This window comes from Neovison vison, chromosome 7 (genome assembly GCF_020171115.1).
Source record: "Neovison vison isolate M4711 chromosome 7, ASM_NN_V1, whole genome shotgun sequence".
Lineage (NCBI taxonomy): Eukaryota > Metazoa > Chordata > Mammalia > Carnivora > Mustelidae > Neogale > Neogale vison.
Window position 1 is genome coordinate 99015564 of NC_058097.1, and position 14159 is coordinate 99029722.

The window sequence follows — 14159 nt, forward strand, 5'->3', positions numbered from 1 at the left end:
CACACACCCTGCTCAAAGGGAACGGGGTAAGCTTTCGGTTTCAGCCGCACATTGAGGCTGGGAGAGGAAAGCCATGGCTGGTGAGTGTCCCGCTGCCTGAAAGGGCCTGTCTGGGGGAACAGGGGCCCTGCTGGTCTTTAGGTCTCTGGGACTGTTCCAGTGGGCACAACAGAGGGTGGGGGCCGCTGGGGGGCAGGCGGGAGGGCAAAAGGAGGGCCTGGAGACTCCCTACAGCCTGAAGAAAGGCAAGGCCAGGACCAGGAGGGAACCGGGGGGCTCCACTGGTATCCTGGGTCTGCTCTGTGTTCCTAGCTAAATGTCAAAGGCTCTGGGGTGATAGAGGGTATAGAAGTGGCCCAGGAAAGGAAATAGGACATCACTTACCTTTTTTTTTTTTAAGATTTTAATTATTTCTTAGACAAAGAGAGACAGAGCGAGAGAGGGAACACAAGCAGGGGAAGTGGGAGAGGGAGAAGCAGGCTTTCCGCTGAGCAGGGAGACCCATGCGGGGCTCGATCCCAGGATCCTGACCTGAGCAGAAGGCAGATGCTTAATGACTGAGCCCCCCAGGCGCCCCTAACTTCATTATTTTCCTGTGTGGAGTTGAGGCAGTTGGGGCACGTGGGGGCCAGTTCAGGTTTTCAGCTGTGAGTGGCCGGAGAGGACCTCTGTCCTCAGACTGCTCAGTGAATGACCAGGGTCAGTGCTGAGGGGGCAGTGAGAGACACGGGGGTCTTCAGGGCTTGGTGGGGAGGGACATCTTTCCATCGAACCTGAAGCAGGCTACTCCTTGGAGCTGGCGTGAGGGGAATGAGACTGTTTTCATGACTTGAGGAATCCTTGTGCTTCGTGTAGACAAGATCCTGAAGGACAGACGGAGGCTGTTTGTCAGCTCAGTGAGCCCCGGGACCCTCAGCAGCTTGCTGGATGAGCTCTTAGACAAAAAAGTGCTAAACCAGGAGGAGATGGAGAGAGTGAGATGCGAAAACGCTACCACGATGGACAAGGCCCGGGCTCTGATCGACTCCATCATTCGGAAAGGGCCACAGGCCTGCCAGATTCTTATTGCTTTTATTTGCGCAGAGGATTCTTTCCTCGCAGAGAAGCTGGAGCTCTCAGGTAAGGGGCAGGGCACAGAGGGCCCGTGTCCTTGTGCCCAACATTTGATTTCTTTCTCGCTCAGGTTAGTTTGCAGACAACTTCCCGTTTCCTGGCTGCAGGGCCCCGTTTCTGTATCAGTGGCTGGAACGCAAGCGTTCTGCTCCCTTTTTGCTCCCGGTCCTTTGACTTCAGCAGCCTTCTTCTGACTGAAGCTCTCCTCCCATTCTGAGTGCGCCGCAGCTCCTTTGTGGGACTTCATGAGCCGGTCTGAGAAGCTTTGTACTCAATTCTCCAGTCACCCTGGCGAAGCACCGACTCAGTCTCTCTGTCTCTCTCTGTCTCTCTCTCTCTCGTTAAAGTCTGGGGCTACCTGGGAACTTTCCTAGTCATCTCACATAAAGACTCGGATACTTTTTCTAACATCTCTCCGAAATCTGGCTCTCCAGGAGCAACAAAATATACTTGAGGGATGGTGGAGTCCTGGGAATAAATTCAGGGTCTACAGAAAAGTAAGGGTTTTAAGGGGATGCTTCCTTCCAGGTACCTCTTCACATATTCCTCTGAGCAGGAGTGTCCACTAGCGTGGCTCTGGGCTGCAGAACATTCTGTGAGGCCCAGCCTCTGACCTCCAGTCCTTCTAAGAGCCCGAGACCAGGGGAACGGCCCCTTCTGTGGTCACTTAGTCCCTCCACACTCCAGTGGAGTCCAGCCCCTGGTCTCTTCGGCACTGGCTAATGCCATTTAGAAAGCGATGTTCTTTGAAAACGAGAAGCCCTTTTTCCTGGGGATTGGTTGAGGGCTCTGCCTTCCAGGTGACATAGCAAACATCCATGGATGGATGATGAGTTTCTCATGTTTCTTTCAGTAACTTGTTCATTTAACAAATCCTCCCAAATTAAAGACAACCAGTGAATAATGGTCAGGGTCTAGAATACTTTCACAACAGCCGGAGAGCTCACCCTGCCCCCGTTCCTCTCCCTGCACAGTCCTGGAGGCGCTTGTCCAACCCACCGGGACACTGCAGCCCAGGGTCCACCTCTCCAGTCATCACATGATGCCTCCCTGGTCAGGTTCGACACGGCTTCATCTCTCCCTCATCCATCCACCAACTGTTGTACGTCCACAGGCTGTGACAATGAGATAGAATATTTGGATGCACTTTAATGGGAGAGATCTTTCTAAAAGAAAGTTCTTGATTTAAGAAGACCTACTTCCTATTGCTGTAAGAAGGCCTCCTCCAGAGAATGTTCTGGCATTCACTGATGCTTAATTGACTCTGCCAGTCTCGAGGGGAAGGATGGGAGAAACTGTAGTGTGCTGCCTTCGCCTTGACACTTCGACTCCCCTCCATTCAGAGGAGGGAAATGGATCATATTTTGTCTATGGAAATCCTGTCTTCCATAAGTACTAAAAAATGAAGATCGGGGGGCATTTATCATGTGCTAGCTTATGCCAATTCTGAAAGTTTCTGGAGTAAGCTTCTCGGGTGGGTGCTGTCATACTGAGATTCTCATAAGACCTTCAACAAATTTAAATTCAATTCTTGTCCTTAAAATCGACAATCATAAAAGTGACCCAAGAGGATCGATGAACAGGTTTGGTGATTTTATGCCTCCAAACACTGTAATTGCAGCTTCCCACTGTTTTCTTCCTCCAGCTATGGCTTCTGCTACCTAGTAGGATGGATGCAGATTACGGAGGTGATGGTCAGGGATCCCGGCACGTGCGTCCCCAGACGGTGACCTTGGTGGGCGGGAGAAGTAGCATACTGATCAGAAGCCCACAGATGATTATGAAGACGGTTCGCATGAGTATCCTGGCTTGACCACCTTCCTGTTCAGTGACACTTGGGAAACAAACTTCACCAACTGAGGGTCGGCCAACGGTCACCTCATCCTCATTTTCTGCTGCGATAAGTCTTTGCAAAGCTGAGTGTCCATGGGCACGTCCCTGTTCTTTTTCGTTTTCTCTCCCAAGTCCAGGCCAGCTCTGAGTTAGACCCTCAACATGGCACACCGCTGTTAGGCAGCAGTGGTCACCCCAGGAGCCATCCTGATTCTCCCTCGGATGCTGTCTCAATACCCCTTCTTCTTAGAAAGCAGAAATGGAGAGTCACTTGCAGATACTCCTTTGTTCTGCATCCGGGGGAAAGTTCTGGCATCTCAGTGACTGGTGTGGTTCTAGGAGGCAGGCCTGCAGAAGGTGGGTTCACTAGGGAGGGTCCAACACATCAGGCAAGATTCTCCAGAGACGATAAGTCACCATTTCTATGTTCTGAATCTTTCCTCAGGTCCGCCATCTGGAAGTCAGCTTAACACAGACTCTGAAGCAGCACCTCTTCCTGCACCAGGTAATGGTATTTTCCAAGCAAGAACATTTTCTGAACCTCATCTTTCCTGATATTAATTCTAGGTTCATGGGATAACCCCAGGGTGAGAGGGTGACGGGTTACTCTCATGGATTGATCCCAGGCCTTTCTCTCTTCTTAATCCCTACTTTAGTAGAAGCCATCCCTGTAGTTTACTACCACGTTCATACGCCCAAATCTAAACATATACCAAACCTGACAACCCGCTGGAACCCCACACTTGACTCTTCTAGTGCCTACTGAACACAGGCACTCATGGTTCCCTGCGGGAGCTGAGCTTGTCATCCTTCCCCTGCCTTGCTTCCCCTTCCGTTTCCCCTGTCCTAGTTAATGGTACCACTATCATCCAGCTATTCAGACCAGAAACCTGAAATAGCGTGGGGTTTCTTCTTCTTTACTTCCAACATCCCAGCAGTGGCCAAGCTTACAGATTCCTCTCTCAACTCCAGATTCCGCCCTCCACTTTGATTTCCGCTACTATATTTCAGAATCCCAGTTCTCACAGTGGCCTATGGTTCTTCAGCTGTAACTCTTACTATGTTTGTCTTGTCATTAAAGCATTAAATCTATCCTTTTCTTGCACTGGACTTTAAACTTTATGAGGAAATTAGACATATCTGATTTATTTGTAGGTAAGATCCCATCACTGTAGTTGACTCAGTGTGCATGCAATAAATGTTTGTTAAAATACTATTTCACTGCATAATTTCATCAAAATTGCTAGTGGGCTAGGCCATGAGAAAAACATCTGACATACATCAACTGTGTTATAGATCTTGCTCTATGGACTGTTTATAGAGGAATGAATAAGACAAACAAGGTTCCTGCTTTTACTGATCCCATAAAAATACATGAAGAACAAAGAATAAGTATTTAAGGATTTCTACCATCAGATTAAAGCTAGTCAAAAATTTGGGGATGGAAATGACACTACACACAACCATATCAGCTAATATGATCCCAAACAGTAGTAAGTTAACCTGGTGTTAAGTTAATCTACCTTACTGAAAGATTAGTCATCAGATGATTTAATTAAGAATTGTTATTGAGATAAGATCTTAAAATATTAGAACTCTAGACACATTCATTCATTTATTCATTAATTTATAAATTCAGCAAGCATATATGTGTTTATAAGTATTTTAAGCACAAAGATGTGGCAATGAGATGTGGGTACAAAGATAAGGATTCAAAGACGTTGTACTTTTACCAAGGAGATTCAGTATAAAAGAAAGAAAAGATCCTAGCATCTAGTGGAAAAAATGTATAGTTTTAGGCAATAACATGGCCTTTCCTTGGAGCATATATTACAAAAAGATCATCATCACCATGAGAAAGAGAAATATGAAAGCAATAGGTGGCCAGGAAGTTAGTATTAGGCCCAGTGTCACAGAAGAAAGATGAGAAGCTCCTCCCAGAAATCTTCAGTGGGGATGAATCATTAAAACATGGCCCAGTGTGAATTTGATGGGTCCAGAGAACTCAATGGTTATAATGAAAGAAAATGTACTTCATGGAGCAGATGGCGAAACAGTTAGAAGGCCTTTGCAGGGGTATTTCCCATCATGCAGAACTTTCTAGAGACAGGGCAAAACTCTTTAAGCTGTGCCTATATTTGAAAGAGTGTTTGTATTTCTGACAGAAGACAAACACAACAAAAACCCATTTAAGATTTTGGAAACTGTGGGCAAAGAACTCATTACTGGTGTTTTGCATGACTTGATGGAAAAAGATGTTCTGAAATTGGAGGAAGCAGAAAAAAAAAACAATTTTATATGCTAAACCTGAAGACAAGCCTCGGGTCTTTCTGAACTCTGTGCGACAGAAATGGCAGGAGGCAGGTCTAGCCCTTGTCCAAACTTTCATTAATACGGACAAACATTCCACCAGTGTAAAAGGTAAACTGAAATCACTTAATGATGGGTGTCTCAAATTTTCCAGATTCTACTTAACTCCAAGGCCCCTCCAGGGTCCTATAATCCTGCCATCTTTCCATTACTAACATAAAATTTTTACTAAACTGGTCATCATCCTCTGAGAGGCCACCCTGCCTTTTGTGAGAGGGGACCCACTTCCCAGTTAGCTAGGAAGTTAGGTCCCTGTGCTTCCGTTACTTATAGAGGAGCTGATTGTGGACTCTGGGGACTAAAGGATATCTGCACGTGAACCCAGATTCTGCCCCTGTAGACACTCCATGATTTCATTCCAGCTTCTTCATCTCACTTGGTATCAGTCTCAGCATCTGTGACGTAGTGACAATTCTGGTAACTTTTTCACAGGCGGGGGACATCATGGCAGGCACAGCGGACAACTCTGAAGACAGTAGTCCTCATCCAGAACTCTCCTCTGAGCTCCAGACACACTTAGCTCTAGCTGCACAACCAGCGTTTCCAGCCAAAGACTCCACTGACTTCACAAACTAACGTCTACAGAGTTAAACCCTTGATTCCCCCCATCAGATCTGTTCTGCTTCTAACCCTTTCTATCTCGGTGGACAGGATGATAATCCAGCAAGTCTCTCTGTCTAGAGCACAAGTGTTTTCTTCACAAGGGAAGAGTAGCTCTCGGCAGAGTGCAGACCACACGGGAGGCCGGGAAGAAACACAGGATGAACAAGAAACATAACGACAGGCACCCAGGAAATATTAGTTCTCACAAGTATTACTTCACTTCTAATGTTTAGATCTTTCTAGTGCTTACTCATTCCCGTGTGTCACAAAAACATGATCAGGAGAACAGTTGTCAAGTGCCCAATCTATTAAAACTCTTGAAGACTTCTGACCTAGATTGAATTATAAATATTACTAGAACCTAAATAGCCTCTAAGCCAAGTTCACTAGCGGCAGACTTGATCTGCTACGGAGGTTAAGCTCAAACCCTAGCCCCGAAATCTCAGAATTGATCAATAATAATAACTATAATAATAAATAATAATAAACTAAAGGCAATAGAAAACTCTAGCTATCTCACTATACCAAATACGCTTTTTCAACGAGTCCCTCATGGGGAAGGGGTGCTCTGTCCACCAGGACACACGTGCTGGTCGGACAGAGCTCCAATATGATGACCTCGGCTCTGTTCTCATTAATACATGAGCTGGTCCTTATGCAGGTTTATCATTTCCTCTTAAATCGGGGATGGAATGGAGACAATTTTGAAAAAAAAAAAATCAGAGATCACTCAGCAAATGGGAATTGAAACTGAAGTCATAGGAGCTTCGAATAATCTGAGGCCCCCAGGAATCACCATGAACACCAAACTGAAAAGTTCAGGCTATCGGCAGAGTCTGAGGTGGCACCCGAAGCCCGGGGAGCTGGGTGAGCTGGGCTACTGACCTTGGCTGGGCCTCCTAGACATGGATATCATTCTGAGTCATTTCATTTAACAAACTCATATATGTACATACGATGCAAAAGGCACTGTTAGTCTGAGGAATAGATATTTGGACACCAACTGGCCAAGAGAGATGGCTTTGTCTTACGTTGCATCAGTTTCTTCCTTTTTGTATCACTTTAAGGGGTTTCTTGAGCATTTCATTAAGTAATTGAGAAGAAAGTTAAAATTTTTATCTGAACTCCGAATTTTCTCATTTCTTTTTGTGTGCCTCCAGGCGAATGGAACCCCCTTTTGGCAGCAGGCTGCACTATAGCTCTTATTATGTTGTAACAGAGGGACTCATTTTCATGTTAACTTTACTACTAAATGTGAGATAGAAATCCTATCTAATCCCCAATTTTATCTGCAAACACAGTATGTGTACCCAGATACAACATGGTCATTAGGAACTGATGCTTATTAATTAGGATGTTCACCAATCCTGGAAACAGAGGTGACTTCTGCTGGGAAAACGTACCCTCTGACCAGAGACTAGCCCAGGACCCTGGACGACCTCGCACTGGTGGAGTCTTCTGGAATACAAAAGGGAGTGCACATGTGTCTGTTTAAGAAATGTTCAGAACATCTAGCTTCCTTAAGAACTTACGATCTGCTACATCTACAGAGGCTGGATTTTTATCATTCAGTGTAGAAAGACATTTATCACAAGAATGTGATTTAAAAACTAATGGAAACAAATGAATGAAATAAAACAAAGTGTAAAATATGAAAACTGAAAATTTTATACAAGATAACATTGCTTTTGTCGTTTAAGTAAAAGACTTCTTGGTTGGCTTGTGTCACTGAGCATGAAAATTTATTCCTTTAATGGACAAACCCCTTGTTACATTAGCTCTTGGCAAACTGCTCAGTTCTGTCTATGAAGAGCTCTTTCTCATTCCTCCAAGGGCGGGCTCAGGACTTTCCCGGCTTCTTGCACAGTCTCAGTTAAGGGAGGCCACGCAGGGTCTGACAGTCCTACATTTCTCTAGGAATTAGGTCAGGATGAGTCAGAGACAAACTTCTCCACATGGTAGGAGGGATTTTCTCACATTGGAAAACACAGGTTGAAAACTGTGCTGGTTGGTTCACATGTTGGGGGCAAGGACACCCAGAGTATGTTAGGGTCCCTGACAGACAACCATCTGGTCAACCCTGGAACGTAGGGTTGGTTACTAGAGTCTCTCCTTTAAGTCACTGACCTCGCAGCTGGGTGAGGAGCCACCGAGGCCTGTCTCCTCCACGAAGGTCATAAGTGCACACAGTTGGAGATTCCGCTCCACGCGTGCGTGGGTGTCTGTCTGTGCCACGTGAGGTGGGAGTGGACTCAGGAACTCTCTTGGACAGCAGAGCTGCCAGCCACCCCCGGTGACTCCGGGCCGGAGCCATGACCAAGTAACCCATACTGAGAGGATGTGATTTTGCATCCTATTAATTAATTACCCTATTAATTAATTTCACTGGTTTCTTTTTCGTTTCTGACCATGGACATGACAAAATTTTGAATGGCACATGTGGCTCAGTCTCATTTCTAAGGGACAGCACTCCAGTAAATCTTAACTCAGGCGGTTCTTGCTCAGAGACCATAGAAGGTCCACATGGACAAATGAGAACCCCAGAGTAAAACCACTGGAAAAAGCAAACTGTTTTTTCTGAATATAGAAAGGCTAAATCTGATCCCAAATTATGAAAGTATTTTCCTCAGAATTATCAGAAACCTACACTTGCATTTTCAGGGGGATCTGCTTCCTCCACTAAATCATCCTGTTCTTTCCTACTCAAAATACACCTCCTTACACTAGAAGTTGGACATAATTATAACCCCTACGCACTGAAAGATCTTCCCATCATCTCCCTCCTCTGTCAGTATTCTTAAGTGAAAATTGGGTCCCAAAGGCAGATATCCTAATTGATGATTCATGCTATATCCTGCAGCTTCTGAGGACACCGTGCCTGGGCCACATGAACCAGAAGAACCTCCCAATACGCTCAAGCTTTGTCCTCATGAAGAATTCGTGAAACTCTCTAAAAAAAAGGCTGCAGAGGTGCTGTGCTGGGTCCACGACATTGAGAATAAGAGAGAAACAACTGTTTCCACCACACGATTTCCTAAAACACTGATGGCAGAGTTGGGAATGAGGACAGTGGCAATCTTATCCTTAGATGCTCTGAGCAAGGAGGAAATCGTGTGCACCTCACACAGATTCCAATTCTCTTTCAACCCCACGACAGAATGCAGATGTCTCATCTTGTTCATTTATTTGTTCTCGAATCTATTTGTGATTTAGGACAACTTTAGCTGTCGTTACCAATGCGAAGTATTTATGAGAGAATATGGCTGAGTAATGGTTGTTTGCATTCTAGTTGAAAAGCCTAGACATGAAGCATTTTCTAAAATATAGTTAAAGTCTGCATAGCATTGTATGTTGATGTGTTTTTAAGAAAAAAAAAAAGTACCAAAATAATAATGTTACCAAGGAAGAAAGACCACTCATGTATTCATTTCTAGCTGGAGCCAGTGGCAAGCGTCTCCTGGCTTCTACAGAATTGTATCTGAATCTTGGATGTGAAGACAGACTTGACTAGGTGGAGAAGAGAGGAGGAGGAGAGGGTAGGAAGTATTCTAGTCTCCTGAAGATTCTTAAGGAACCACCCCAGCTCTTTACTGGGTCCTGCTGTGGGCTCTTAAAAGATAACTTAGCTCCCGTCTGCACTTCTTACTACTGCCAACTCAATCCATTACAAAGAGATAGGAGAGCAGGGTCTTCTGGTATAGGGTAGAGGACTGGGCGGCTCAAGGAGCCCTTAGCGCAGTAACAGTGACCAGCAGATGAGGGTTTCAAAGGAGCCTGAGGTAAGTCAAACTCACCGTATGTCTGTTTCCTGCAGATCTACCCAATAAAGGAGAGAAACGATCGTACTCGGCTGGCTCTCATCATATGCAATATAGAGTTCGATCATCTTCCGCCCAGGAATGGGGCCGAAACGGACATTGCAGGGATGAAGAATCTATTGGAAGGCCTCGGCTACAGTGTGGACGTGAAACAGAAACTCACTGCTCAGGTCGGGGCCCCTCACCCGCCCCTAAGTGTATATTCAATGCACATCCTACTACGAACATGTTAGCTTCAGCATGTTAGGCAAACACCTTGACATCCTTATGTGTGTGTGTGTTTGTGTGTTGAAGACATGGAAGTAAGAAACAGGGAGAAATTTATGTCTTTCTTGAGCTCTAATATCCTCAGTTCCATAACTGGGCAAAGTGGCTGGCATGTATGTGTATCTAGACAATCCTCAGTTCCAAAGCGGGATGATTAGGAGTCCGTCCCATCCCAGGAAATCCAAGTGTGACGTCAGTGTCATCGCGGTGTACTCACCATTACGTGCTGAGTCCCAGCTGGGTCCCAGGGGCTCTTCCTGGCACTGGGCACAGGTCTGTGAACGAGACGGGCAGCTCCCAGCTCCAGTGTTCTGGGCTTGCTTGGTGTGGGATGATCGTACCGTAAGCAAAACAGAACGTGTCACAGATTTGGTACGTCTCTGGAAGAGTGAAAAGAAAGTTAAAAGTAAGTAAAGAGAAAAAAGAACAAGGAAACATGGCAGCAAGCTAGTGAGTGGGGATCCCAGCAAACCTGATGTTAGATGGGCTCTTCGGGGAGTTAGTACGGAAGCGGATCCATGAGTCTGGGAACCACACACCTTGGATAGCGGGGGATGACCTGTGTTCTGGATCTGAGGGGAAGCCACACAGGAGGCGTACAGAAACACCAGGGCAGCTGGAACCTGGGGGAGGCAAGGCACAGTGAGAGAGGAGTACTTGTACATCAGAGGTTTGATTTTATTCTAAGCACAGTGGGAATGGTTTTACAAGGGAACTGGGAGGACGCATTTATGACACAAGGCTTCTATCGAGTACTGAGAGACGGAAAGGAAAAAGTATGTAGGTGACAAAAAGTGACCATAAAATGTATGAAGAGGACAGTTTATGTATCGCCCTCAGGACTGGAAAGTTATACCCACTGCTCCATTATAGAAAGAAAACCCATCCTGGAGCAAGCAGTGCCTGAAGGCGTAGTGAGTGGGGCGTTCTGGACGATTCTTACGCTGCTGCTTGTGATAAGCAGGAGGTGAGACCAACTGAAACGCTTCTCCTAGCAAAGTAAGATCTGGTGGTTTTTTCCAGGGTATGGAGTCAGAGCTGCGGGCCTTCGCCTCCCGCCCAGAGCACAAGTCCTCAGACAGCACGTTCCTTGTGCTCATGTCTCACGGCATCCTGAGCGGAATCTGCGGGACGGCGTTCAGCCCGGAAAATCAGGATGTGCTGCCTTATGACACCATCTTCCAGATCTTCAACAACATCAACTGCCTCAACCTCAGGGACAAACCCAAGGTCATCATCATCCAGGCCTGCAGAGGTGGTGAGTTCTAAGAGGGAAACCCCAGAGGTCATGCCGGTGTCTGCGGAGAACAGTGATGTGTGCTTTGCTTCTAGAGGAGACGATCTTAGACCCCATTCGGGGCAAACAAACTAGACTGAATTAGCAGGAAACTTGCCCCAGGGGGCTAGCATCAGGAGCATCTGTCCCATCAGTGGACACATTTCTGTTCAACTCAAGAAGACCACTAGCATTCCTAAATAGAAGTTAAACACAAATATTCAAATCCTGGAACAAAATGATCTTAATGAGGTCTTTCCTTGTTAACGTTTTACATTTTGACAATCTCTGGCTGAGAAGAATTTCCTTTGAAAGTGAGCATAGGATGTACTAGTGGCGTCTTTTTTCCTCAGGCATATTGGAAGGGAAAAGAGTAGGAAGGTGCGGGAACAACAACAATAGCAACAAAAACCCAAAAACCAAAAAACTTTTCTCCTGACTTCCAACTGTCCTTTTGCTTTGTGGAGCAGTTTTGGGGGAAAAGGAAACAAACATAACTTAGCTTAAAAAATGTAACCATGCTCTCTGAAATTAGGCAAATAAGGCTTTAACTTCTGTTGTCTTCCTCACAAACGGGCCCTTCCAGTTTTGCGATACTGTCAGCGCTAACTGACACATTGCTGAAGGACCCTAGAGAAGGGCAGAGCGCTGTGTGTGTGTGTGTGTGTGCGTGCGTGCATGTGTGTGCGTGTGTCTAACTGGTTGGAATAACTGCTTAGCAACAAAGTTGTGGGCAATTGCTCTAGTCATCCTGAGAGGCACACAGTGTGCAGAAATGTGATGTCTCCACAGAAAATCTTGGGGAAGTGTGGGTCAGTGACTCGAAAGCGGCCTCCGCCGGCAGCTTTTCCCATCAACCTCTGCTCCTGGAGAGTGACGCCATCCACCGGGTCCACGTGGAAAAGGACTTCGTTGCTTTCTGCTCCTCAACCCCACGTATGTGTCTTTCCAGGGCACACGGGGATTTGTGGGCCTGAGGGGACCCCTGAACGATTCTAGAAAATCAAAACAGGCTCCGCACAGCAATGATCCGAGGCAAATTTTATGTGTTGTCGATATTGTTTAAATCTTGTCTCATCTGTTCTATGGAGATGAAGATTCTGTTTTTTCCCTTTACTTTCTAAGATCGTACTTTTATTATAAGGGTTGTGCTTTCGAGTCAAAGGTACATCAAACATTAAAACAACCTAATGCAAGAAACCTCCTTTCCCATATACCACCTTAAAACAAATGACTGATTCCTTTTTCTACTAAATCCACTTAACAGTTTGAGAAGAGTTTTTCTGGATCCTGGGACTGGCTGCCCTTTCTCAGAGGATCATGCAAGCCTTCCATCACACACCCCAGCCCAGTGTGGATGACCCCCCCCTTTTTTTTTCCTTAAAGATTTATTTATTTAACAGACAGAGATCACAAGTAGGCAGAGAGGCAGGCAGAGAGAGAGAGGGGGAAGCAGGCTCCCCGCTGAGCAGAGAGCCCGATGCGGGGCTCGATCCCAAGACCCTGGGGTCATGACCTGAGCCGAAGGCAGAGGCTTTAACCCACTGAGCTACCCAGGCGCCCCATAGATGCCCCCTTTAAAACAAGTAGAAAATGATACCTTGGGGCATATTTGATTACTAACAGTAAAGCTGTGTTTAGTTCTTGACCTCTATGTAATCATCTGAAGAAACCTTACATTTGGGTGTTTCTAAGTTGCAAATTTTTGTTTTCAGTCTTTTTAAACCACTTTATAGAAATATGACTGACATCTGCTAGGACTTCATGAGCTTGGAGATAAGAATATATCTGTGAAGCTATCCCCACAATCCATGCCATGAATGTATCCATCCCCCTCCAAAAGTTTCTTTTCGGTCTGTTCACCTATTTTGTTGATGACGCTATGAAAGACAGCACGGTAATTAGTCTGTAAATGGCCACCTGTGTAAATGTGGTGATAGTCTTGAATCATTCTGAGCTTCTAGCTTTTCCTCTGTAAACTGGGATAATTCCAATGATCTCTCAGACCTCTTTTGGAAGCCAAGTGGATGAACAGAGTTATAAGTCAGTCAGTCCTAACAATATGATAGGATTACTGGGTCATCTTTTGCAGTTCTGATGGGCTGCCCTGCTAGTTCAACCTCTGCTAGCTTTTTGTCTATTTGCTTCCTGTCTGTAGAAAATGAGTTAACGTAGGGTTATAGCTGCTTCTCCTAAACACACCGAGATAACTACCAAGCTATGCTTTAGAAAAACTGTAAGCGAAGTAAGAGTGAAGGCCCCAGCCCAAGGCTTACCACCTCCTCTCTTCATAGATAACGTATCCTGGAGACACGTCACAAAGGGATCTCTCTTCATTGCACAACTCATCACATGCTTCCAAAAATACTCTTGGTGTAATCACCTAATAGAAGTATTTCAGAAGGTAAGTTTGTCTTTCCTCTTCTAGTCATTTGTCTGTTCAGGAAGCCTTTGCCAGGTGACAATGTCGGAACTGGTCAGGCAAACACAAGTGGAATAGGACGTGGTTCCTGTCAGCTAGGTGTTTAAAACCTGATGGAGAAAAAAGAAAAAGAAAAACGTCAGTGCACTATAGCAAGAGATCAAAATATAAAAGAAATAATATAAAATATAAGTTTGTATGTCATGGGGTATAAGTTATTAAGTTTCAAAGAGTGGGAGGTATTTGCATTAATTTTCATTGTTTACTTTATTAAATAAATATGAACTGGCTAGCATATTTGTGTGCTCTCTCCTGGTGACAAAGGGGTGAAGGAGACACGTGTGACCTTAAGATTCTGTGGCAGGTATATCGCTTGTGAGACATATGGTCACTGAACAAGTAGGCCAACAAACAAATGTGTGTTTATGGATTGTGATGAGATCTGTAAAGAAAAGTC

At 45.4% G+C, this 14159-nt stretch overlaps 1 protein-coding gene across 6 annotated transcripts in view; it reads left to right on the plus strand.

The window, feature by feature from the left end:
• LOC122912246 (caspase-1-like) overlaps positions 1-14159 on the plus strand; it is a 26907-nt gene continuing 12748 nt past the window's right edge. For 4 of the 6 annotated variants that reach the window (XM_044257756.1, XM_044257757.1, XM_044257755.1 and 1 more), the window contains exons 1-8: positions 1-80; positions 856-1119; positions 3392-3451; positions 8780-8889; positions 9734-9907; positions 11028-11262; positions 12073-12216; positions 13575-13684. In XM_044257756.1, the coding sequence (XP_044113691.1) occupies positions 74-80; positions 856-1119; positions 3392-3451; positions 8780-8889; positions 9734-9907; positions 11028-11262; positions 12073-12216; positions 13575-13684 (1104 nt within the window). In that variant the 5' untranslated portion in view covers positions 1-73. The other 2 variants (XM_044257758.1, XM_044257759.1) reach the window with 2 other exon arrangements.